The sequence below is a fragment of the Archocentrus centrarchus genome, chromosome 4 (assembly GCF_007364275.1).
Source record: "Archocentrus centrarchus isolate MPI-CPG fArcCen1 chromosome 4, fArcCen1, whole genome shotgun sequence".
In the NCBI taxonomy this organism is placed as follows: Eukaryota; Metazoa; Chordata; class Actinopteri; order Cichliformes; family Cichlidae; genus Archocentrus; species Archocentrus centrarchus.
The window spans coordinates 18,922,373-18,949,554 of record NC_044349.1 but is presented as its reverse complement, the minus strand read 5'-3'; the positions used below and the strand labels follow the sequence as shown (position 1 = coordinate 18,949,554).

General features: G+C 39.8%; 1 protein-coding gene across 5 annotated transcripts in view; it reads right to left on the bottom strand.

The window, feature by feature from the left end:
* usp13 (ubiquitin specific peptidase 13) overlaps positions 1–27,182 on the bottom strand; it is a 37,010-nt gene that overhangs the window by 4,145 nt on the left and 5,683 nt on the right. For 2 of the 5 annotated variants that reach the window (XM_030728314.1, XM_030728317.1), the window contains exons 3-18: positions 24,841–24,901; positions 23,355–23,476; positions 22,480–22,622; positions 21,220–21,404; positions 20,332–20,429; positions 19,590–19,780; positions 19,049–19,120; positions 16,788–16,893; positions 14,559–14,684; positions 11,829–11,982; positions 11,093–11,267; positions 10,900–10,988; positions 10,405–10,527; positions 7,324–7,347; positions 6,774–6,917; positions 2,096–2,265 (exon numbers count right to left, since the gene is read on the bottom strand). In XM_030728314.1, coding sequence (XP_030584174.1) covers positions 2,096–2,265; positions 6,774–6,917; positions 7,324–7,347; positions 10,405–10,527; positions 10,900–10,988; positions 11,093–11,267; positions 11,829–11,982; positions 14,559–14,684; positions 16,788–16,893; positions 19,049–19,120; positions 19,590–19,780; positions 20,332–20,429; positions 21,220–21,404; positions 22,480–22,622; positions 23,355–23,476; positions 24,841–24,901 — 1,983 coding nt within the window. Of the gene's footprint in view, positions 1–2,095; positions 2,266–6,773; positions 6,918–7,323; positions 7,348–10,404; positions 10,528–10,899; positions 10,989–11,092; positions 11,268–11,828; positions 11,983–14,558; positions 14,685–16,787; positions 16,894–19,048; positions 19,121–19,589; positions 19,781–20,331; positions 20,430–21,219; positions 21,405–22,479; positions 22,623–23,281; positions 23,477–24,840; positions 24,902–27,182 lie in introns of those variants that run through there. The other 3 variants (XM_030728315.1, XM_030728316.1, XM_030728318.1) reach the window with 3 other exon arrangements.

Below are 27,182 nucleotides of genomic sequence, written 5' to 3'. Positions count from 1 at the left end.
TTGGATCATCTATTGTCATGCACACATGAAAAATTCTTTACTGAAATGCTAAAAATTAACAATAGTTAAAGCACAACAGTAGTGACAGCAACAAAATGTAAGCAAATGGAAGACACACACGCAGGACGCCTGTGAAAATAAAATCAGGGCTGAGAATTTTTTCATATTTTATCAATTTTTTTCATCTGTTTTTTTCCAACTCCAGCGCATCTTGAATCAACTCCTCATAAAAAACAGTCACACATTCAGGAACATGTTAAATGAACAATTATTTACTGAGAAGGTGACAGCAATCCATCTGTGCTCATTTTCCACAGAGGATGTTTGCTTTTAATCCAAAATAGACGTGTGATTCCTAGAGGATGTCAGCGTGAGGAGCACACGGGGAGAAGGTTTTGGATGTTGAGTTAAGCTGCCTGATTTTGCGGTCTCTCTCTGTTGGGTCACTGAGGTTGAAAAGCAGCTCTCTTTTTTTTTTTTTTTTACTAATTTTGGGCTAATAATGAACAAAGCTATGAGACCCCCCCCCCCCCCCCTCTTTGATTCACACATCCATCCCGCCATGTTCATTTTTTTTTTCCACTTCACCAACATCATGGCAGGCAGGGAGTTCAGAGGCCTTACTAATGATAAACAACGAAGCCTGGTGTCTATTTGTGCATCTGACTAACCGGCTATTTTTGCTGAGGGCGCAGTTTGAAATATGAAACATGAAATGTGAGAATCAGAGGCCATTTCAAAACAGGGGAACTGATAGATTTGTTGTAGCTGCATTATGTTTGACTCATTAAAAACACACACACACACATACAAAATACTTTGAATGCATTTAAAATGAATTTGTGCCATGCAATGATAAAGTGACATGATGTGTCATTGAATTGAGGTGTGCGTTGTGCCTAAAGCTGAAAGACTAGCAGAGGTATTCATGTGCTGCTGGGATTACTTGTAAACACCTTGTAGAGAAGAAATCTTTAATCACTCTGACATGTAGGACCAATTAAATCTGCAGTTTGGAAAGTAAACAAGTAGGCCAGCCAAGCCCATTTATGGCTTACAGAGCTTGATTTTCATCATCATACCTTCTCTTTGCCCTCTTTTTAAAAAACAACACCCTGCTTTATACTAACTTTTAATTCCTGACACTTTAAATTGTTCAAGTTTCTTTGGGGTTTAGAGGCTGTATTTTTCTCATTATTATGGTAAATGAACTGGTTCTTCTATGGCACTTTTCTAACTCTAATTCAGCACTCAAAGCGGTTTATACAACATGTCTTCATTCACCCATTCATACAAGCACTTTTTTCTATGTCTGAGTGCTTTCTATCTAACATTCACACACATTCACACTCCGATGAACGCATCGGAGAGCAACTCTGGGTTCAGTATCTTGCCCAAGGATACTATGGCATGCAGCCTAGGGCAGACAGGGATTGAACTACCAACTGTTTGATTAGTGGATGACCTGTTCTACCTCCTGAGCCACAGCCACCCAATGCATTTTATGCATTGTGTAGGAGGCACCCCAGATACTTATTCTATCCTGGAAACACTGCTTTATTTTATGCATTTTAGTTCCATAATAAGTCAATGAATTACTAATTTGTGGAGTTTCTTTCCTCTTGTTTTTTTTTTTAAACTAACAACATTTGTGGTGCCAGGCGGTCAGAGCTGTTGCGTTTTTGCCCTGCACCTCTCAGAGGCACCAAAGCGTGTGGGTGGTTCTTTGTTGTCAGAGTTTTTGTTGCTCAGGTCTGATTTATTTCTATATAAATATGTAACTATTCTATGTTAAACAGGCTGAGAAATAGGCATCACCTATTTGTTCAGACAGGTTGACCATCACTGCCCACACAGGCTGCCCAGTTTCCCTTGTGTTTATTCAAAATGAATTCCTCCTATCTCTAACAAACACCACAGCGGATGATCTCTTCAGTCACAGGAAAATGGTATTCAATGAAATCAAAGAAATGTTGGGTGATTAAAAAGAATCAGAATTTACAGAGACAGATAATAATAATCAGATATCTTGTAAACAGGTGTTTGCGCCAGTGGCTGGAAAAACTACTGTGGACATAGTGGGTAGAAGACTGACCGTGGCTTTGAGTGCGTGGATGCTGTGAGTGCGGGGGAAGCCCATTGAAGTGAGGATGGCAATGCTCTCCTCAGGGGGTGAGTTGCCCAGCGGGGTGGCACCCATGGGGCTGTCAGTGGCAGAGGGACCAGGATCAATCATGGAAGGCAGAGTGAGCGGTTCTGCAAAGTCTGCGAGGAGAGAGAAAGGAAAAAATAATGATGCAGCATGTTCCCATTTATTTTGAAACCTAATCATCCAATATATCTGTTTTGGAGGGCAAATTCTGGAGCTGTTTTCCTGTTTTGTTGCGTTTTGTTTTAATTATTCCTTCTACATGTCATATATTTTAAACTGACAACACCTCCAGATGATTAGGTTATTAAAGTTCAAATTTGGTCATAGATGTTCGATTGAAGAAAAAAAAAATAGCTTGACTGTTGTATAACTAATTGGCACTAATAATATTTCAAACACAGAAACAACAAACTATCCTTGTAGGAACATGTGTAGGAGGCACCCCAGACTCTGTACTGGAAACTACACGTACAAATGCACCCTGTGGATTGTTTAAGTCAAAGTCAAGTTTGCTTGCTGGAGTCTGCACACCGCTACACAAAATGAGTGTTCATCTGTTAAGATGCTAACACAAACCTACAACCGAGTTGTGTTTATCCAAAGATAATTCAGACAGGCAACAAATATTAGGAAAAACCTGAAATTTTGACCCCTACACAGAGAATCCCATAACTCCGTTATTCTGTGGGGGCTACTTTGCTGGCAGGATTTGGGACTGTCTCACTGGAGGTAAGAGTCGCTGCAAATTATTACAAGTAATAATTTGGAATAATTGCCTTCATTCTATGATGGTCTCTTCTAGGATGACAATAACCAATACTCCAAATAGTTTGATGACTACGAAAATGATGTGACTCACAGGCTATGACCCTCAAATCCACCATTTTTAAATTGAATAGAAGACCCATGGGAGATTTTAGACTAATATGTAAAACTGCACTCTATACTACCATCATCAAAACACAAACTGAGAATTTCTTTTGGAACAAAGGAAGAAAGAGACTTTTAGACTCAGTGCCAAGGTGCATTAAAGCTGTTCTGGCAGAGTGTGGCCACTCACCTTACTAGGACATTTTTCTTTCATTTGTCACCTCACTGCACTGCACTTTTGTCTCTGGTTTCAAATAAGGTAAGTTTATACCTCTGACTGTGGCCCTGTAATGTTCCACTTTCTGAATTCAAACTAAACTTAACTTATTATACTTGGCACCAAAAACACTACTGCAAACATTATCTGTACAGATAATTACTCTGGATAGCATATACTTATCCTTCAGTACTACTGCTAGAAATCTTGGACCATTTCCTGAACAAGATATCTTCTTTAACTTGCACAAGTCTCTAGGACTTCTTTTCTGTGTAAGATTTGGGCACCTCTTGTCTTAAAGTGATGTTGAAATATACACTATATGGACAGAGGTTACTGGTTATCCATCCATCCTCTTCCACTTATCCAATTCAGGGTCACAGGGGGGCTAGAGCCTATCCCAGCTGTGACAGGGTGAAAGGCAGGGTAAACCCTGAACAGGTCACCAGTCTATCACAGAAGTATGTGGCCACACCTCTTAATCTTTGAATCCAGTGTGTTGTTGTTGGCATTAACATCAGCACAGGAACTGTGTACTGGGAACTTTTTTTTACTTCTAAACTAGATTTTTCTAATCCCTTATTATCAGATTATACCAAAACGCTGTAGCGAGAGTACTAACAGGGTTGATCATATTTCTCCCATTCTAGCCTCTCTTCACTGGCTGCCTGTAAAATACAGAATTGATTTTTTTTTTTTTAAAGTTACATACAAATCCCCACATAACCAAGTTCAATCACATCTTAAAGACCTCATAGCTCCTTATTGTTGTTGTTGGCAGTTCGCTCTAAGAGTGCAGACTTAGTTGTTGTTTCCTAGCGTTATCAAAAGCAGCATGTGAGTTCAGCTATCTTGCCCCTCTCCTGTGGAGTCAGCTCAGTCAGTTTGGGTTTGGGAAACAGACATCCTCTCTACCTTTAAGATGAGGATTAGAAACTCTTCGAAAAAGCCTACAGTTAACCCTGACCCTGAATTATTTATGCTGTCTGGGGTCCTCTGATGATGTACTAAAAACCTCTTGTCTACTTTGTTTCGGTCTCCACAAGTTTGTATGCCACAGTTCCATATCATTAACTTCATGTCTTCACTTTTTCATAGTCAGTGTTTTTTTTTCCCCCCTCTCTGTCCTCCCTCTCCCTTTCTGCAGGTATCTCTGGCTCCAGTGCTGCATGTTTACCATCTGCTTTTACTGGCTCCACCAACCAGCCCGGTGTTTATTGTCACACTGTTATTGTTTGTTGTCATCTCTCCATGCTCATCGTTTCTCTTTTCACTTTACCCTCACCACCTCAACTGATCGCAGCAGATGGCTGCCTCTCCCTGAGCCTGGTACTGCCAGAGGTTTCTTCCTGTTAAAAGGGAGTTTGTTTCTTTCCCCCAAGGCACTGTCACCAAGTGGGAATATTTGAGTTTCCATCTGTAATACAGTAGAGAATAACAAAAGGGCTGACCACTGTTTCAACTTGTAGCTACATTAATACAATTAAAATGAATTGTACTGCGATTACTGCCTCCATACAAAGTCTTTTTAAAGAATGGAACTACTCAGAATAACGTGGTCCCCATTTTTAAGTCAAATGCACTTCTTACTTTTACTTGAATTTGCTGAAGGTGCACAATGACCCTCAACTGAGGAACAAGGACACTCCCAATAGAATTACTTACTGTTGGCCATAAACACAGCCTTCATTACTGTCCTTACCATAAATTAAATTAGGTGCCACTTATCTCCCACTATTATCTCTATCTCATTCTCCTTGTTTTGCGTCCTTCTGATTGCCTATTATAAAGTTGTTTTTATGCCACAGAAAGATGCTGCTCTGTCAGGCAGAGGAATAAAAGAATTGAACTAAAGAGCACATGTCTGCATGTTAAGCTATGGCAGTATCAAATTGTGTTTAAATCTCTCAAACTTCTCTTGGTGTTTATGTGAACCCTGGTCCTGTTCAGTAGAGCTCATTTCAGAAATGTTTCCATATTCACTGCAGCATCGAAAATGAGCAAGTGAACAGCTGTTTAGTTGTAAAAACAAAAATAAGTTGAAATAATGTTAATGAGAAAGCAAGAAGAACCTTTGTGCAGCACGCAGGAACGGACCATTTTACTGGTGTTATTGAGCCTGAATGCAGCCCATTTTAGGCCCATTTAAAAACTAAGAGGCGGGTGGCTGCTCTAATTTCCCCTTCTCCGGAGGGAAATAAAAGTGACACGAGTCAGCACCTCAGGGGAACATCTCAACGCAAAGACACAAAGTCAGTCCTGACAAAGTTTCTGGAGATGATCTCGCATGCAGACAAGTACAGATAAACACCTGCAGTACACAAAGGAATACAGTACATGTAATGGAAGAACATGAGATGTGATGTGTCTCTCACTTTCAATTACCTTTGTGTTTAAAAAGGTCCCTAACAAATAAACTTGCCATGCCTGTCTGTGTAATGCATTCTGTCAGCAACACCGTATTTGGGGGGGGGGGGGGGCTGTACTTGCAGCAGAAATGCTTTCGGCTGATTTATGGACAAAAACATGCAACACAGGTGTCGCATGTGATCTGACTAATATCTAAAAAGTGAAACTTGTAGAACTGAGTCTGTTTTCACTGCAGCTGTTCTGTTATTTGTCACTAGTATTTTTGGTTTGTCTGGATTACAGTTACATCTTTGACTCTCAACCTTCACTTAACACTCTCCCCACACTCGTGTCTTGTTACGACTGTGCTGTTTTGACATTTTTGGCTCACTGGACCCTCGCCGTGAATGTTTACAGTTTTTCAAGCACTAATTACAGTTAAGGACGAGACTGCTCAATCTTTTCAGGATTTTTGGCTCTCTTTCAGAGCATTTTGCTGAAAATTACAAAAGTTTTTTCATCTTAATGCTGGAGGGAATTCATCTCTTGGATAGCTGGGGATGTTTTGGTGTCCTCCCCAGATGAGCTGGAAGAGGTAGCCAGGGAGAGGGACACGTGGGCTTCTCTTCTTAGATTGCTGCCCCCATGATCCGAACCATGTTTTGACTGTGATATCTAGGAACTAAGGCCAGAACACAGCAATTACAACCAGTTTAACAATACTGGTATGTTGGTTATTTATTTTTGAACAGGAACAGTCTGCAGTCCCACAGTCACAGTCAAGGAAACATTACAGACTCTTCTGAATTATGGAAACACTACGCTCCAAACCATGATTTGTATCATAATTTGCGAACACAATATATTGTAATTTATGATAAGTTATGGAGAAATTGCCTTTGTATTGTGTTTTTATTTAATATTTTATGTGTGAGGGGAAAAAACCAATAATAACTAATACATATTCTATAATACACATTCAGCTAGGATAGGCTATAGCCCTGTTGTAACTCTGTATTGAATAAGCACTTAAGAAAATGTTTATACAGATGTTTCTATAGAACTTTGGATTGTAAAAGTACTCAACAAAGTTGAGTGCAGTTTTAGTGCATGTACTCTACCAAAATATCCCCCTAGGTACCTCAATGCAATGTCCCCATGGGTTGTGCCATCACGCTACCTCACCTGGCTCCTCCATGTGGGCTATGATCCAGTTGAAGGCCATCTCAGGGCCCATGTTCCCTGTGTAGTACACCGCCTTCCTGCAAGCCTCCAGTGGAAAGCCCATCTCCGCCAGCTGCATCACTGCTGCCTCGTCTATTTCTGGAGCTGGAGACACAACAAACAAACATCAATAACTAAAATATACAGTTGCTGATTCAACAGTACCAGTGGCTTTAGTCTAAACAACCAAACAGATTTGTGGAGACTCCCTCTTTGGGACTCATTAAACAAAGAGAGCAGAGGAGAATCAGGTCTGGAGAGGTATCTTTATTGAGGGACGATTTATCAAGGAGAGAAATGAGTCTGGCTAAAACAAGAAGAGCTACACAGCAAAGTGAAGTTTGTCTCGGAGTAGAGAGCAGCTGCAGCACCTGCTCAGGTAGGTCAGAGGTTTAGCCCACTAGCATTCATCACCACTGCCCAAAATACATTTTCTATGGTTATAACTTATAGAAATGTTACAACTTTATTCAACATAGTGCACACCTGGGAAGAGAAATTAAATACTTACAGTCCAGCGAGCTCATGGAGTTATCTGAAAGAGGAGGAGACAGCACAGTCAAACCGGTTCTGTATTTACTGCTGATTATTAAGTAATTTAACTTTTTGAGAATTAAAAAGATTTACAGATATTTGTACAGATAACATCTATAATTAGCCATGACAATATCCTGGAAAATCTCTCGGCTGTCACGACACTATTAATATTCACAAGCAAAGATACAGTTCATCAAACAAATCTATTGCAACACAGTGAATCCAGACCTTTTGAGTTCTCTTGTTTTTGGGTACTCGGGAGGCCTTGGGCACTTTGCACAGCTGGTAAATCAATCTCTCTTTTTCACACTTTTTTAAAACATTTTAACCTTTATTATAAAGGATAATTTGGGCGCCTGGGTGGCTTAGTGGTGAAGCCAGCGACCTCCATACATATGCCACATTGCGGGTGGCGCGGGTTCGAGTCCCGGCCTGTCGCCAATTTGCCCACGTGTCTTCCCCTGTATCTTTCCCCCGTTTCCTGTCTCTCTCTACTGCTGATAAAAAGCCGCTGTGGCCAAAAATGCAAAAAAGGATATTTTAGTTTAAAAAAAAAAAAAAAAGCAGACAGAAACATCAAGGGAAGTAACAAAGGTCCCCTCTCGCAATGAAACCCAGGGCAGGAACCCCTAAATAAATCAAACAAGCGATGCCCAACTGTCTTCTTTTGGACCCTGAAATGCTGTCAGTGGCTCTCACCAGTAATTTAGTATACACTATTATGTCTACATGAATATGACAACATTGGGTGTGCAAACAAAGCAGACAAAGACCATTGCTGGTTTGTTGTCATGCCCACACAGTGCAAAATGTGGCCTGAAACACCACAGCAGTGGTTTTTGGTTCATTTTCCATTGTTTCCCTCTTATTTTGCTAATTATAGTCCAGCTGGCTGTTGCTGTATTTTATCCAGTTTATCCAATTTTAGTGTATTAAGTATTTGAAAGGAAATATTGACCTAGTAAAGTCAGTTGGAGTAGCCTTCTTCTATTTGTCACCATGGTTTCATATAAATTGCTGGTTGGGTTTAATAGGTTTAAGTGGATAATGTGAGTAACAAAAAAAATAAGCAAAACCAGAAATATGTTTTTATATATTTTGTGTAGCATCTAATTGTTAAGTTCTGTGTATTTTACCAAAAGAAAAGTGGAAGCACAAAAAACAGTTCTGTTTCCATTTTCTAAATGGCCTGGAATAATTGAATGAATAGATAGAAACAGACCAATGAGAAATAATGTGCTTCAAGCAGCGTACAGGAAAACACATTTGCGTGATGCTATGAAATCAATAAGAATCACCGAAGCCTTTTGGAGATAGAAGCGCGACCAACGATTAATCACTGCGAATTTCAGCAGGGGAGTAACGGGCCAGTGGTTAATTTACAACCAACAAAATTCATTATATAAATGTGAACTAAATAAATCTGAAAGTGTCCTGAATGCAGCGTGTTGTCTCCTCTTACCTTTTTTCATTTCCCAGCTTTAACTGCATGATTTACAGAGGGAATGTTGTTTTTAACATCCTAAAATACAAGCTCAAAGGGAAGTCAACAGAGGGGATGTGCAGAATAGAGATTAAAATGCTTCTACCAGCTCAGATTTACTGTGTATAAAAACAGTTATGCAAACTGTTATGCACTGATTTTACTGTGGCCCTCCAGGATATCTGTATAGAAGACTTCTAAGTAGATACTGCACTCAGAAGTCAATTCAGATTGGTTGAAGGTTTGAGATTGAAGGCACGGTACACTATGTTCAGTCCTAAAATATTTAAGCATACTAAGACAAGCAAGTGCAAACTTTTTATCTTGTGAGTTTCCTGTTCTAAGATGCAGCTGACGAAACAAAAAAAAAAAATCTAAGTTTATCGATGTGTGAAGCATAACAAAGGCTGCTCTCAGATTTTACTGTCTTTGCTGTACTCCATCACGCTCTTGCATTTGGAGCCTGAAACATTACAGGACGCTCTGCACTTCACATCTGCTAAAATATTAAGAAAGACAGCAATAACTGGATGTAGCTGAACTTTACAACAGAAGGAGGAAAGGAAACTGCAATCACAGAGCAGAGAGAGACAAAAGACAAACAAAAAGGAGGGCAGTGTAGCTGTGGCCTTTAGGAAGAGGATAGGTTTTAAAAAAAAAAAAAAAAAAGCTAAAATGCCCCGTCTTTAATGTTTGCTAAGCCAACAGTGTGATGCAAAAAAGTTTCTCGAAAAGTGACAATATTTTATTGAGTGGTATAACTAGCTAGCTTCAAGTATTTCTTTTCCCAGAGCTGAGGGAAGTGCATTACAAGGGGATCTCATGAAATCATTAGAACCTATTAGGCTTAGCCACAGTGTGAACACAAACACTTTTCAGTAATTGATTGAGCATGCCTTTCCTGTGGGATTCCATTTAATATGCCCTTAGGAGGGAATCTGGGTGGCTTTGAGCAGAATATTATATTAGAGACAATTTCACAGACCATTTGACTCACAAAAATACCAAAGATGTACCAAAAAGGATGTGGGGTACTGCAGCTGCTTTAAACAATACTTTACGTACTTTAAGAAACAATTAGTTATTTTATAGAGTCAACACAGATAGAATCATATTTCATATACTGAGGTGTTTCTATTACATAAATGGGGTGATGAAAATATTTTTGGCTTTCTGGTTAAATAGTACAACAAAAGGATATGCGCTCTGGGAAAACAGTGCCCTTTAAAATTAATAACGGACTGTGAAATCTAAGATGAAGGCCCAAAAATGCCTGCAGTAATTAAGAGTGCCGTTTTACATTTTTCCCAAGAATTCATGCATGACTACTAATACGCCTGTAGGCCCATGTAAGCAATTTACGAGAGCCTGTAACCTTCTCACTGAATTCTGGGTGAGAAAAATGGAACAGCATCTAATATATGCCATATATATAAATATACTAAGTGTCACGGATGCTTATTTGTCAACATGAAACAAAAGAATAAAGAGCAGAGCAAATTGATGAATTAAAATTGGCTAAAACTCCCTTTCCCTATTCTTATCACATCTTCACTGACACAGATGTCATACCTCTGGTGTCTTCAGGTAACACAATAGGAGGCATTAGGTCCGGCAGCTCTTCTTCACCTGCCTGCAGCCCTGTGGCTCGGAGCCGGCTCAGATCCAGGAAGTCTGGAACGTCAATGCCCACGTCTGCACAACAGACAGATTAAAAAGTATAAAGCTGAGGAATAAAGCAGCAAGAACAGTTATCTCAGATAAACTTCTAAATATCATCTATAAATTTCTAAATGTGTGAACAACCTTTTGTTTTTCCCCATTTGTGAACTGAACTTCAGACATATTAGTTTATAACCATGTGCTGAAATGTGCAGGTAAAGCATTTCTCTGCCTGGTAACAAATTCACCACTATGTCTTGTGAACAGCAGTTTAATGGTGCCCTCTGCTGGGTGTTAACAACATTGCACTTATAAAAATTAAAATTACTAAGTCACAATGTTAGTGGAGGCCAGTGAAAGGCATTTTAAATCTAATCAATCATCACAGTGTGAGATGATAGTTACCTAGTTTTTTCGGCACCCAATCAACTCCAAATGTGAATTTCTTAGTCTGCACCACTAGATACTCTGGGAACGAGGCAAATCGGGAAGTTCTGCAAAAGAAAATCATTTTGAAAATACAGCTGTTTTTTCATTTAAATATATTGGGTAAAATAGTAGCACGCAGTGGTCCTGAGAACAGGTGGACCTTGCTTACTTGACTCCAGCTGACTTGGCCTGCAGTGCCGAGCTCCAGAAGTCGGGAACATTTTCCGGCTCTGTGAAGGCCTGCAGACAAGCGGTGAAAGGGATCCGCGCTCTCACTGGTTCAGGAGGGGGGCGCATGTTCTCTTCTGCTTCCTTACACTTGGCCTCATATGCAAGCAGCTCCTCTGATAATGGACAAAAATGTGCCACTTTCATAATATTCACCATTCTCAGAATCGAGGGTTCTAGAAGCTGCAAAACCTGGGATGTGAATGCAGTGATCTTATCCCAGTGTATTTCAAAATCAATGCATTTGTAAGTATAGCATTTAAGATCAATGCAGACCCTTTAATAAGAACTACACTACTTCAGTCAAATACTATCATCTCTACAACATTTTGTGTAAAGTAATTATTGCCAAATATGATGTTGCAACATTGCACATCCTGTATTTTAGCAACATTTAAATAGTACAAACAATTTGTCACATAACACTTTATATCAAGCCTTGAAGGTGTAATTATACCTCATATACAAAACCATAAGCAGCCACTTTCAAAGGTAAGCATCCTCTCCGAAGCACACAGATTTTAGCCTCGAACATTATTCCCTGCTGAGAGCAGGTCCTGCCGATTCTCCCAGCAGCTGCTGCCACCTGAGCTCAGTTTCATGCTGTTGTAGTGACCACAACCAATTCTGGCCTTCAAATCCAGCAGCTCACTGTAAGCATGTGTGGGCTCCTTTACCTCGATTGGTGGCAGCCTCAAAGGGAGCAGGCAGCTGGATGCAGTAGTCAACCCGCTGAGTGTAACGCACCCGACGAGTCTGGCAGCATTGAACTCGCTCCTCCACCAGGAAGCGAAACACATCGCTTGGGTTCTCTGAGCCCGCGCTGTTCCTCTGCAGAAACCCCAACATTTAGCATCAAGAGAAGCTGAATATGAACATCAATAAGAGAATCAGATGTCATTTTGATTATAGTCAAACTGCTTTATTACACAGTGTATGCTGACTCGTGCTGTGACGGATCATAAATGAAAGCTTTTTCTCAGTGAAACATAAACTATTTTTTCTTACACAAAAAGTCTATTATAATTTTAACTGAGTTAAATGAATTCTTGATAACATTATTATTTATTTATTTATTTATTTTTTGTTGTTGTTATATTATTGTTTTGTTTTTTAGCTTACAACTCAAAATTTAAGCACTGGTCCCAAAATTCTTTTTTTTTTTTTTTTTTTTTTTTTTAAATCCATTTATAACCACCATTAAATGGAACGGCTATTTTTAAATCAATGATCTAAACTGGGGAAGAGGTGGATGGAGATTTGATACATAAATCACAAACATGACAGTCCACAGTTTGAAATGCAGCCCCTTCTATAAGTGTGTCTTTGCTGTGGTCTATTACAGTCTTTTGGAATGACTTCAGAACGACTGCTGTTTGACCCACATTTCTTAATACAGCCATTCAAAATGCTGATGCGACTCTTTAATTTAGGAACCGCCTCAATGGAAAGAGCTGTATCTTTTTAGGAAAGTGGGCAGATTAATCATTATCACTGACTGGCTCCATATCCTCTCACTGCTTATGAACAGCAGGGGTGATTGAAGTTATGGTTATTTGAAGGCGGTGGTGAAGGATGCAAATTAATGCATGGCCAAGGCCTTTCTGCAGCTCAGCCCTTCTATTCTAAGATGCTACATGAATACACAAATTATAATTTTACTTCAGCCATGTATGTAGCATGACACAGACTGGGGGGGAAATGCTGCTGACAGTGACAATGTTCTTCAGGTTATCCATGTATGAACAACAAAATCAACATGTAGAAGGCAGCAAGTAGACTAAAAGAAATGTGGAGAGTAAAACAAAAGTTTCAAACACGCATGGGTAAAATTTTCTATAGATAATAAGAAAGGTACAAAAAAATAATAGCAATAGAGGCTGAGAGAGACTGGTCGGCATGTTTTGTTGACGTCCAGACTATCGGGTCCTCGTCAGGGCATGTTTCTGGGTGAGGCAGAATAGGAAGCATTATCTGGCCACACTGTGAAACAGATAGCACAGGGCTATATATATCCTGGTTGAGAAAGACATTTCAGCACACCCCATGTTTATGTACCAACCAGGGAGCTGGCCCACTGTGTTTAGTAAAAAAAACAGACAACCCCCACCCCCCACCAATAAACTGTCCGTCCCTGTCTGTGTCAGGGGTCAGACCTGCCACATCCCACAACACCTCCCATTTTGTGAAAATGTTATGGATTTGCAAAAGTGAGTTTTCCTTTATATTTCTAGTGTTAACTGCTCTATGACTAAATGTACCAAGTTACTAGATGCATAGAGCTGAAAAACTGGACCCCTTTTGCCTTCAGAACTTGTTCTTTGTGACACCGATTCAACAGGGTGCTGGAATTTTGGTCCATATTGACATGACAGCAACACACAGTTGCTGCAGATTTGTTGGCTGCACATCCACAATGAGAATCTCCCACTCCACTACATCCCAAAGGTGCTCTATTGGACTGACCATAGAGGTCATGTGAGTACAGTGAACTCACTCTAATGTTAAAAAAAATGAGATGATTTGAGCTTTATGACAGCGTGCATGATCCTGCTGGAAGCACCCATCACAAGATGGGTAAGCTGTGGTAATAAATGGATGGACATGTCAGCAACAATACTCAGGTAGGGTTTTAAATGATGCTCAGTTGGTACTAAGGGGGCAAAGTGTGCCAAGAATCCCCCACACCATTACACCACCACCAGCAGGCTGAACAGTTGATACGAGGCAGGATGGCTCCATGCTTTCATGTTGTTTACTCCATATTCTGACCCTAACAACTGAATGTCACAGTGGAAATCAAAACTAAGCACAGACAAAGTTTTTCCAGTCTTTAATTGTCCATTTTGGTGAGTCTGTGTGAACTGTAGCCTCAGTTTCCTGCTCTCAGTTGACAGGAGTGGCACCTGGTGTGGTCTGCTGCTGCTGTAGCCCATCTGAACAAGGTGATGTGTGCTCAAAGATGCTCTTCTATATACTTTGGTTAGAACAAGTGGCTATTTGAGTTGCCTTACTATCAGCTTCAGTCTGGCCATCCTCCTCTGACTTCTAACATATCAACACAGCATTTTCGCCCAGAAAATATCCAGTGCTACTTACTGGATATTTTTTCTTTTTCAGACTATCCTCTGTAAACCCCAGAGATGGTTGTGTGGGAAAATCCCAGTAGATCAGCAGTTTCTGAAATACTCAGACCAGCCTGTCTAGTACAACCATGCCACGTTCAAAGTCACTTAAATCACCTTTCCTTTCCCATTCTGATGCTCACTGTTTGAACTTCAGCAGGTCCGCTTCACCATGATATTTGCATTAATGAAGAGCTGAATAGGCGTGCCTAATAAAGTGTCCAGTGAGTGTTCATGTATACATGTGAATACATTAATACTAACATTAATTGCTTCACTCACCTCCACCAGGTTGACCATGTGTAGGAGGAATTCGTGGGCATCTTGTTGTCTGTTGGAGGAAAACTCTGGGTGTCCCCTACTGACCAGAGACTTCAGCATTCGGGGAGAGATGCCCTTCTGCTGGTGCTGAAATTTAAAAAAATAAATAAACTATATAAAATAGGTGTCTCTCACACACGCCGACTATGCATGAACACTCAACCATCTCAGAGGGACGTATACCACAAGACCGCAGACCATGAGTGGAAAATATAGGAGTTTGAAGGATTCTGTGATGTTTGTCTAATATGCCAATAACACCAGTGGACAAATATGATGCTACAAAACAGAAGAGACACAGATACTGGCTACATCTCAAAGTTTAAGCATAAACGTTCCAGAATCACCTATGAAAAACCTGGAAAACTTTAAGCTAGTTTGCACGCGCGCGTGGGCGCGCACACACACACACACACACACACACACACCTGCATCCCTGTGCTCAAGGAAAAAGCATGTTTTCCATATGCTCCTCGGTGTTCCTCAACATTTCTGCCATATAAAATTACACTCACAAACATACAGCAAAAAACATACACTTCTAACCTAGCTCGTTCAGAAGATAACATAACCCATTTAAGAGCAAAGTAGACACATCTATAACTAATTTGGTTAAACAGAAGTAAAGGTGGAAAAAGTGCAATCTGGCAATTTCATTATTTAGCAGTTGCAATAAAATTAGCAGATGCTTAAAGATGTTGCTGCCATTCTGTCTTCTACCAGAAATAAATGTACTTGTTTTTTTTGTTTTTTTAAATCAATATTTTCCCTACAATAAAGCACAAATAAAAGTCCTAACACATAAGAAAACCATCAGCCTCCAGCACCAGAACATATATGACAGGGGAATACATTTAAAAAGCTACTTTGATGAGACTATGTAATTGTAATGGGTGACACTGACATAATACAGGCTGTATACAGCATGCCAACACAAGCTCTTCCCCCATATCTCCCCAGCTGTCAATATATGTCCAACCATGACTTCCCCATCACATGTGCAGGAAGCTCGGGATCACAGCTCTATCCTATCAATTACTGTGGCTGGTGAGGCTTAAAAGAAGCCCAGGGCTTACAGAACTAATGCTGGGTCCCATTATGCTTTAAAGCCTTTTCTCCTCTAATTTCCTGACAGATGCGTACTACACTGAAAAAGCGACCATTTAAAATTATGCGCTCTCAATTTCGACAAACAAAACACATGAATAAATATTCATATCAATTAAACTGTTAACAGCACAATTAACCACGTGGTAATATCCAGCTGCGATGCGGAGAATTCAAAGGCAAAACACAAACTATTAAAGCTGTGCCTGGAGCTGTTGTGGTCAAAAAGTGTTACAGCTGGGACTGCTGCCAACAGATTTTCGACAAAAGGAAAAAAGGTAGGTGGGGAAAAGGCACAAGAATATTCGAGTATATCTAAACTCAACTTAATTCCTCTGAAAAGCTCCCAAGAACAAAAACCTGTGGCACATTAATAATACAGAGGAACTGCATGACATATTTTAAGAGTAACTCCAGATAAGATCAGCACATTTGGGAAATCACCATCTCCAAATCTGATTATATTAAACGATAATGGTGTTGGATGATTGGAAAAGCTTCATTTTCAGATTAACCCCCTTCCCTGGAGAGCGGGCAATGCCCACTTTTGGGGAGGCTTTCTGTTAATGAGTGAAACTGAGCCCCAAAAAATAAATGGTTAATTTTTATATTTTCTTGTGTTTTTTTTTTTAATAGAAACTGAAATAGGACATATTGATGAAGCTTTATATAGTTTAACTAGACTTGAGAAGCAGATTTTGATGGGCGTGGCCTGAAGTTCAGTGACCACACCCTCTGGCCCTCCTTTGAGGACCATTTTTTAATGGTACCCATAATTCTTTTTGATGCCTTGTAATACCCATTTAGTATTGGTTAAATAGCAATAAAGAAATCTGTGGGGTCTGTAAGAAGACATGGAGATACTGAACTCCTTATAGGACTATCACCTAACACCATTATCATGCAATATAATCCGATCTGAAGATGGTGATTTCCCAGGTTGTGCTGATTTTATGCTGTTCTTATCTGTAGCTACTTTTAAAACTGAGTGGCTAAAACTAAACTAAAAGAGATACATTTTGCCACCATTTATTATTAACATGTTTCTGTTGTTTATGGACCCAGTTTGGAAGCTGGACATACCCAGTTTAATACCTTGTATTCTTCTTTCATCACCTGTTCAATGAGCTCAGATTTCATGGGTGGTTTGGAGTACTGGCCTGAAAGCAATCCATGTCCCAGTTTAGCCCTGCCGGACAAAAAACACAGACATAAGCATAAAGTAGTGTCTTATTTTAGTCTTGCAGGGGTTGTTGGTTTTTTTTTTTTTTGATGGCTCACTCTGAAGGAACTGTGCACAGGTGTCAGGGAAGGAAAAAAACCCACTACAAAACATTCAAATAACACACCTGGAAGCCATCTCATGTAAAAGCAAACATGCCAGCCCTGGAGTTTTCAGTCTCACAAAGCTGTAGCAGTGGTAAGCCCTACAAAACAATATACTAAAACAATATACTACAAAATAAATAATTATGTATACATTTAAAGTTTCTTCATCTCCTGCACATCGATTCTTTGGTACAGAATTTAATCAGGGAACAACATCCTTTTCAAATATACAATGAGACTCCAGAGAGGTGATTATGAGAAATTAAAAGCATGGTAATTTTAGATTCATGTAAGCCTATGTTATGTATGTATTTGCTATTATAATGAATCAAGGAGGAATAACATTTTTCATCTAACTGTATACTACTTCATATTTATTTAAAAAATAGAAATAGAAATGCAGTGAATTTGATGTAAAAGGGACATGTTCTGCTTTAATTATTTTTTTCCTGTCATATATACGGTTACAATGGCAGCTGTTCTTATTGAATAATGAGGTCAGCTTATGTAAAAGTAATCTCATTGAGCCAAAGCTCAGGCTTCAAACTGCTCTAGATGATCTGTTTCAGGGGTGTTTTTCCACTTTTGGATCAGTAAGATATCTGCAAAAAGGGAATATCCCAAATATGGTAATCTCGGGAAAAGCTATGGCTGCAGGCACAGAAGGCCCACCCACCTGCTGTTCAAACCTTCTGTTTATGTTAAACAGACAATCAGAAGAAAGCTAGCTTAAAGGGTGAAAGAGCAAAAACTGGTGAGCTGCACCAAAGCTCAAGTCCATGAATATGGATTATTTTATCCTGCGAACTATGCAAAACTTCTTTGTTATTTATTTTAAATTACTACGTGGCTTTTCCACAATGTGTAAATTTAATGAACTCAAGTATTTGTGGCAGAACCTCAGCACTCCTTTGGGGCACTAGTAAATGTAAATCTGTTTTGTTTTTTTTCTCCACTGCTTCATGTTTATCAAGAAAGAGTTTTCTGTTTCTCCTTCAGTACCTTGGATCAAAGCCAGAACAAACTCAAGAACAGTTTCTATCTCGAAGAGCAATCACCCCCCTGAACTCACACACACCCCCACTCTAACTCTGCAATATTATATCATTCATACTGAACAATATCCATCACTCCTATATTGTGTAATATCCAATATTCATTCACTAGTGCAATGTTCATTCACCAAGTGCAATACTCACCATCTTCATTATTATAGGTATACACTTATTTTTTACAATGTATATATTTTTATACATTTTATTTTCTATATATTTTATACATACTGTTTTATTTTCTGTATATTTTTAGAAGTTATAATTTATATTTTAGAAAGTTTGACTTTCTATTGCATGGCACTGAACAGGCGTGGCCCTCCAATCTCATTGTACATCCTAAATAATGACAATAAAGGTATTCTATTCTATTCTATTGACCTTTATCCACAAGTAGCATGCCTATTAAGTACCTGGATACAAGGTAAAAATATTTTTCAGGATAATCCTACCTACCAAGAAACAGGAAAATGAATTCACACATCCTTAAATGCATTTAAGAGAGGGTCATTATTCAACACAACACCCAACCAAACTTAACTTTCTTAATGACCCATTTCTTGCTGACAAGCTCTTGCCCATATTAACAGAGATATAAACATGTTGTTATCTGGCTGCATGCCTCAGAGTATAAAACACATAGCTGATATCCATTGCCTGCCTGGCTAAGACTCTATTTACCATCATCATGCCCACAGCATCTCACTGGCCTCTTGCAACATACTGGCTTATGTGACAAAACAAACCAGATTTTATGCCCAACATCATTTATCATCTTAACTAAAATTCACTGGCAAGATTCAGTTCTATTAGAACACTAGAAATTATGTTAATCCTAAAAAAAAAAAAAAAAAAAAAAAAAACTTCAGTCCTTTTTTCCAATGCTTTTGAGCAACAGCTGGAAAAGACCTTCTCTTGTTTGTGTAGTGCCACATTGCATTACGCAACACCGGAGTCACTTACATTTGAGTCGCAAAATCCTGGGTGGGGTCAAGGGGTGAATAGTCAAATATCCTCTGAAGATTACCCACATACCTATAGAGCAAAACATTAGTCACACTCTGACCTAAGATCGGGCACAGGGGGTGCCACACAACCAATCCATGGGATACTAAAACAAAGAAATATTGAAAATGAAGTTTCAGTTTTGTGAAGCAAGTAATAAAATCAGAAATCACCATTAACGACTGCACAAACCAAGCATGGGCTGAGTAACAACCATTTCATGAAAATTCATTGTAAAGTAAGTGTTTAAAATATTGCTATAAATCTGGGTTATACTACAACATGGATAAACATTTAAAAATCATTTTCAATGCAATTTTGAACAGAATATTTGCAGTTTAAACACTAGTTATTGGATATGATTATTATTTTTTTGTTTGCAAAATTTCATTGATCAGTTGACAAATACATGGTTATGAAATTTTTAAAGAAGTATTTCAGTGATATGTAAAGGCAATATAAAGAAAAAAAAATTTTGACAATACAATACACTGCTCACATCCTCTGGAAGTCTGGGATGCTGAAGAGGACCTGCATTACTGTACTAATGTAGCAGCTGTTTCCCAGGTTTTTGATGCCTGTATAACCAGAACCATAGACCTCCTTCAGCTTCATGCCTGACTCCTGGATCACTTCCCATTCGCTGACTCGCGGCCGGGGATTATTGTCTGTGTGGTGGCCATTTTCTGTCTGAAGGGGAGAAGGAAAGGCATATGTAAAAATGTAAAAAAAACAACAAAAAAAAGACAATCCTCTCAAAGATGGAGAGAATTTGAATGGACAAGTAATCTGTTTTGTTTTTTATAAATAACACCTCACATGAAAAATAGATAACTGGATACACCCCAACAGTGAATGCCAATTAGTCTCACATTTTTTGCTCATGTACAAAACTAAAACTGTTCAGGAATAAAGTTCTTTTCATTTTAGTTGCAATATCCCTTTAGTACCTTAATCAAGAAATTAATAAGGCATTACATTCAACCACTAAAACTAACTTTTCTGTTGAGGAATATAAGCAAATAACTGTAGTTTGGCATCTTAATTTTAAATAAATGTACTTTACTTTTTCTTTTTTTTGGTACTGTGTAAAATAGGCCCAATGGTCGATTAAGTTTGATGAAAATTTTAGTCTATATAAAGTGCCTCCCATTACAATTGTGTTTGTTTTATATACTGTATAGTTGTTATCTCCACTTCCTTCTCCCTTCCTACACAAAAGTAAAAACAGGCTAACTTACTCTTTTCTGCATCTGTAGCATATCTATTCCAAAGTGGGACAAGTGCTCTGATATGTGGGGGTCCAACACAGCTTCTTCCTCCTCAAATGAATAGACATCTGAAATTTAAAAGAGTAGTATTATTTATTATTTTTTAGAAATGCAGTAAAAACTGTCTAACTCGGATTCAAATGGCCCATTGAATTTCATCTGACTTGTAAAAAATACATCTCATGTGTAAGTTGGATAAAATCCATCCATCCATCCTTCAATATTCTTCAAAATATCAGACAGTTTGGGGTCTAATATCGAATTTCGCAGCAATGGCTTTCTGCTTGACCTCTGGATTTGCTTCTGCAAATTTTATAATCCCGTATTTTAGCTTGTAAGTGCGAGTTTGTAGCTTACGCTTGACTCCTGCGCTTGCGATGATGAAAAGAAATGATTCGCCCAGTGCAGTCAATCACGACATCACGTGACTGTATAGACACTCAAGCGATCTCCAGGTGTTGTTAGTGTATGTAGTTGCACATGAACGAGCCGATACATGGAGTTTGCGTAGATAGTAGCTATTGGAATTGGGCGTGGCGGCAGCTGAGGAGGGCTTCAGCACTAAACTCATCCAACTTATTTATTTAATTGGAAATGCATTACGGTGGGACCAGATGTTAGGAAAACTTGGGACCTGCAGAAGCCATCCTACTAGAGTGAAACTCCGATTTGTGCGACTTTGACTTAGGTGATGTCTACTGTATCTGGTAACTTACTCATAAGTCTTTATAAATTACATACATGCAGATCAATTCTGGCTTTATATTTGCACTTCTGAGTCTGACTGATCACTAACAACAGCAATCAATTAAATTCTGGATTCGTGCAACAGTTCAGATGATATCATGTGTCTTAGACCTGCGCCGTCTGGGGTGATGGTGTCCAGTTTGACAGCCAGAGGGTAGTTGGTCTCTCTGTAGTGTTCCAGTGCATGGCCGTTACCTCCGCTCCCATCAAAGAACCACTTTCCACAAAGCACTGCTCCATCTGTCAGGTTCAGCCACAGGTTTTCTCTCATCTCACACTTCTGACACTTCCAGCCACTACAGAGGATAAACACAGACTTGTGTTGTTGATGTGCTGTTTTTAATCATGCAGTCATGCTAAGTCTCATGAAGAAACAACTTTTGATAGCACAATTGCATTTTGCTCAATAGCAGGAGCGAAATTATTCCAATTTACAGTTTCTCTCCAGTTTTAAAAACACACTGAATAGAAAAGTTAAAATGAAAAGGAAAAAAAAAAAAAACTCACCTAAAATAATGTATACTCATGAAAAGCCTTTAAATCGTTTTCCATCAAATACAGCAGAGGAATGAAAAAAAATATAAAAGTAAACTGAAAAACTGAAGCAGCAGAGATCAGACTTAATCTACAAAACACAGTATTTCCTCATACAGAATCCTTAAAAAATAGGATAATGGCCTTGGAGTTGTATGCCTGTAGTTTACATCCACACCTACTCAGACCCATATAATACGCAGCAAAGAGTTTATTAATGATTTTAATAGGTGGACACCAAAGATTAGTTTCACCAAGTATCTAGCCAAATGTGAAACATGGCTCACATTTGGCAGTAATTTGGAACCTTTTTGCTGAAAATTTTGGGCTGACACTGAAGTTGACTTTTCAGCTTTTAGATGTAAAGTGTCATCAGGTCATCATTTTATTCTATTAAATAGACATTTTGATGAATCTAATCAGTTCCAACCACTTTGTGTTTGCCAGGTTTGTAGCCATTCTCTAAAAGCTTCCAAGAGAGATCCTATTCACAAGAATGGGATGGCTCGACAGACATTAGACACTGACTATGTTGGTGTTTTACAGTTTATTAGAATATTATAAAAGTTTCATTGTCTATGATCGAAGATTGAGCAATCCAGTTTAGCTTATTTTCTATCTATTCTATTCTGCCTTAGAGTTTCTACCTAGTACTTGCTCTTCTATCTTTCACTGCACCCTGTAGGGGCATACTGTGCGTGTTCTGCTTAAGCACTGTGAGCCATGAGAATATGAGTGAGTTATTTCATCCAGTTAATGTACTTATCTACACAATCTGAAGTGACAGTGCCACACTGTCACAGTGTTGCATGAAAGGTGGCTTAACTTTACTCCTACCTTGGTGGGATCCTGACCCCATTATCCAGCTGTCTGAGGCTTCTGGCATGTCTAGACACCTGGATCTCCTCTTCCCAGGACTCTGGCTCCTGTTTCTTGTATGCTGATGGTGCATTGAGTACTGCATCACAGGCAATGGTCACCTTGACATCACCAGAGACAGCAGGTGAGTGGCTGTATATTCTTTTAACAATAGTACAAGCAATTATTTTCTTACAAATTAGCATTAAACCTCAGAAGAATAGAACAAAAAAAAAGTGCAATGGTGGTCATGCAAGATTTATGTTTAAAAAAGGTGTGTGTCACATCAAAGGATTGATTCAGCATAGAAAGAGAGAAAGAATTAAGAAAAATGTCCATCGACCTCTGCAGCAGCCCAAGACCAAGCAAACCACCTGTTCACCAGGTGTTTAATAATACTATACAATTAAGTACAACCATAAATTCCACCTCCACAAAATTAAACCACACATGCATTAAACAATAGAACAGAAATCACAGCCATGCCAAAGCCAAGCTCTGAAGCCAAAACAAACTAATAAATGAGTGAAATGTCTCTTCTATACTCCATGCAAGCAATAAACACAGAAAACACTCAAAAGCTATAAAGCCAGATACATGTGCACCATATGGTTCCCCAAAATGTTTGCAAGTTTGCAAAGAGTTTCTGAAAGTGTATATTCGACACATTATCCACCAATCCTTTAGGAGGTAAAAAAGAAGTTAGGTGAGGGTCTCATTTTTGAGTTTTCACATCTTTTTTTGAACCCTGAATGTAAAATGTCAAGAAAGGGTGACCAACCTGCCACTCAGGGAACCACTGAGTGCACCGTCCCCCATCAGCATGCATTGTAACACAGCACCAACTCACTGACCAGTGCGGGCAACTCCTCAATATTTGGTAAGGGGATCTCGAAGTGGTCTGGAAAAATGACGAGCTTGGCCTCATCCTCATATTCATAGTCCTCCCCATTAAAATCACGGTTCAGCTCTAAATCTTTTAGGGAGGAAGCAAAAAATCAGCTGCAGTTAGACGCTGACTAAAGGCACTGCTGTTTGGCATCACATCATGTGCAGCATGATTGAGTCTTTTCTTAAATGTCTTTATTTAATGCTCTTTAAATGTTCTTCTCTGTCTGAAAGAGATGATGTTTGATTTGACCCTTTAATCAGACTTCTATAGAGAGGTCTTGAATCACCCTCCATACAGAGCTCTTTGTTTTCCAGTGCAGCCTAAACTTGTATAATGACTCATGAGAAACAGGATCATAGGTTAGCCCTGACAATGCTATTATGCCTACTGGTTTCATGTGACGTCAGCAGCTAGCAGCTTGATTAAATCACTGGACTGGTATGGGGATTATGGCAGATACATACATAACTGCTGTCACATCAAAGATCTTAAATGGATGACAGGAAGAATTGTTCCAAAGAAGGACTCCTCAGGAAGAGTCAGATAATAGCTGGAGGGTTGATCTAATCTACCCTTCATAGAGGCTGAGTGGAAGGAATTCCTCCAGCAGTAAGTGAAGGAGGGTAAGAAGGAGGCAGAGAGACACCTGGTCCTCTGGGCGCAGCGTCATAGCTGCAGTGGAAGTGTGTCAGCAGCCTAGACGGGAGGTTGACAGGTGGTGGCAGCTGAGGGGCCAGTGACTGACAGGGGGGGCGGCACCTGCTGTATAGCAACCGTCCCCTCTTCACCCCAAAGAGGCGGAGATGGAGGGGAGTAGACCAGGATTTGATTTAGAACAGTTACCAACCACATATACAAATAAATGGGCTATATTTAGAGAACAAGATGAAGGGGACGAAGAAGAGAAGGGGGCTCATCAAGAGGAATATCTGACGCTTTGGGTAAAGGCTGGCAAGAGGGGCAGCTGGAAGGTCACAACAGAGTAACAAACAAAAGGGAGCCTCTTAGCAGAAAGACATGCATTTCTAACCACATGACTAAATATTAAATAATCAGCTAAACAAAAAAAAAAAAAGTAAAATGCTTCTAGAGTTGCACATTTATGAACAACAATCAACTCATTTACTTTTCAGATATGATGGGAATAATTTGGCTAAAGCAGATTTAGTGTTAAGTGGTTTAATCCTGCCTCTAACCTGTGGTGGAGTGTAACTGGTTACACCTACATACAAGATATTCATATTCCAGTTTTTATACTACAAAAATGGTTAAGGAAACAGTGATACCTTTCACTCAGGTACATCTAAGGTCTGATAATAGGCCTAGTGGTTAAGAAAACTTTTTGAAGTGTGACAAGAAAGGAGCATTTAGTTAGACCTTCTCATCCCATCAGAAGGTTTTTGTTTGTTTTTGGAGGTACAAATCTTTAAAATGGCTCAATGGCTGACCTAGAAATACTTTTCCATTTCTTCGTCTGGGGATGGCACCTCCAGCAGCTCCTGTGGCTTTCTGTAGGAAACAGGGAGGAAGAAAGAAAAACTGTATCAAAGAGCCCTCATCACATTAAAGCACCTTTTAGCGCCCTGGATAGTCATCCAAAATTGCTTGAAAAAAAAGATGGTTTTATGCCTTGCTGGAGTCAGTCCAGATGGTTGTCATTTTGTTAGAAATAGATGCTGGATGTTCCAGTTGCCAGGTCAGGTTACAGGGCAAGTGGAAAACCCCTACCATGGCAGGGTCAAAATAAAGAATGATTAATAAACTGCTTCACTACATTAAGTTGTAGAATACGACAGATCCCATTTACAGTACACGAAACATCATGTGTGTAGGCCTGTCTTTGCCTGTTGTGTGTGTCATGGTCTTTTTCTGCCTCTGCTACATTTCTCCTGTCTCTTGATTGCACCATGTCCAGTGCAGTAAAAAAAAAAAAAAAAGGCAGCATGAAACTAAAAAATTTTTAATTCTTAAATACACATATTTTAGCTTTGACACACAGTTAGTGAAATCAAATAAAACTATGAATCTGCAAAATCATTATTCGGCAGCACAACTACACAGCGCCACCAACTGGTTTCCTTTCAGTCTGATCAGGTTGCCCTGAACGCTTCTCAGTTGGTGGGTAGATAGGGGTGGAAAGACAGAGAATGCTGACACACTTGAGACCAAGTGGACCCATGGGAAAAAAACCACCAGACACAGGAGCCTGCAGAATGTGAGCAGCTGTTTCTGGCCGGATCCAGGCATTGAAATAGCAGCTCTCTACAAAGCAGAGCTGATCTGACGCCAATTAGAGGCATTGAAAAAACACAGCAGCGCCGGCAGCGGCAGCAGCTCAGACCTTTGTTGTTCACCATCAAGTTTTCAAAGACAGAGAAGCACGTTTTGGTTCACATGTGATACTCTTGCACCAAAAAAGCCACGATTGTTCCATTAAGTTACTTTACTAAACAGCTGAGTCAAAAGCTCTCTGGCTTAGTCTCAACAAAGGTGTAAAACTGCAGTGTTTCGACAAAATAACGAGATCATAAATTTGAATGAAACCCTAAAGTAATTAATTCTGTTCAGAACTAAATGGATTCAGTCATTCAAATTTTGTAACGCTCATTGTAGTAATTTTGTCAGGGCTTTTCAACTTCAAGTCTATTTTTACTTGGGTTTTGCTTATGTAAATCTATTACACTGCTCAAAAAAAATAAAGGGAACACTTAAACAACACAATATAACTCCAAGTAAATCAAACTTCTGTGAAATCAAACTGTCCACTTAGGAAGCAACACTGATTGACAATCAATTTCACATGCTGTTGTGCAAATGGAATAGACAACAGGTGGAAATTATTGGCAATTAGCAAGACACACTCAATAAAGGAGTGGTTCTGCAGGTGGGGACCACAGACCACTTCTCAGTACCTATGCTTTCGGGCTGATGTTTTGGTCACTTTTGAATGTTGGTGATGCTTTCACACTCGTGGTAGCATGAGAAGGATTCTACAACCCACACAAGTGGCTCAGGTAGTGCAGCTCATCCAGGATGGCACATCAATGCAAGCTGTGTCAAGAAGGTTTGCTGTGTCTGTCAGCGTAGTGTCCAGGGGCTGGAGGCGCTACCAGGAGACAGGCCAGTACACCAGGAGACGTGGAGGAGGCCGTAGGAGGGCAACAACCCAGCAGCAGGACCGCTACCTCCGCCTTTGTGCAAGGAGGAACAGGAGTAGCACTGCCAGAGCCCTGCAAAATGACCTGCAGCAGGCCACAAATGTGCATGTGTCTTCACAAACTGTTAGAAACCGACTCCATGAGGATGGTATGAGGGCCCGACATCCACAGATGGGGGTTGTGCTCACAGCCCAACACCGTGCAGGACGCTTGGCATTTGCCAGAGAACACCAGGATTGGCAAATTCGCCACTTGCGCCCTGTGCTCTTCACAGATGAAAGCAGGTTCACACTAAGCACATGTGACAGACGTGACAGAGTCTGGAGAAGCTATGGAGAGCAATCTGCTGCCTGCAACATCCTTCAGCATGACCAGTTTGGCAGTGGGTCAGCAATGGTGTGGGGTGGCATTTCTTTGGAGGGCCGCACAGTCCTCCATGTGCTCGCCAGAGGTAGCATAACTGCCATTAGGTACTGAGATGAGATCCTCAGAGCCCTTGTGAGACCATATGCTGGTGCGGTTGGCCCTGGGTTCCTCCTAATGCAGGACAATGCTAGACCTCATGTGGCTGGAGTGTGTCAGCAGTTCCTGCAAGATGAAGGCACTGAAGCTATCGACTGGCCCACCCGTTC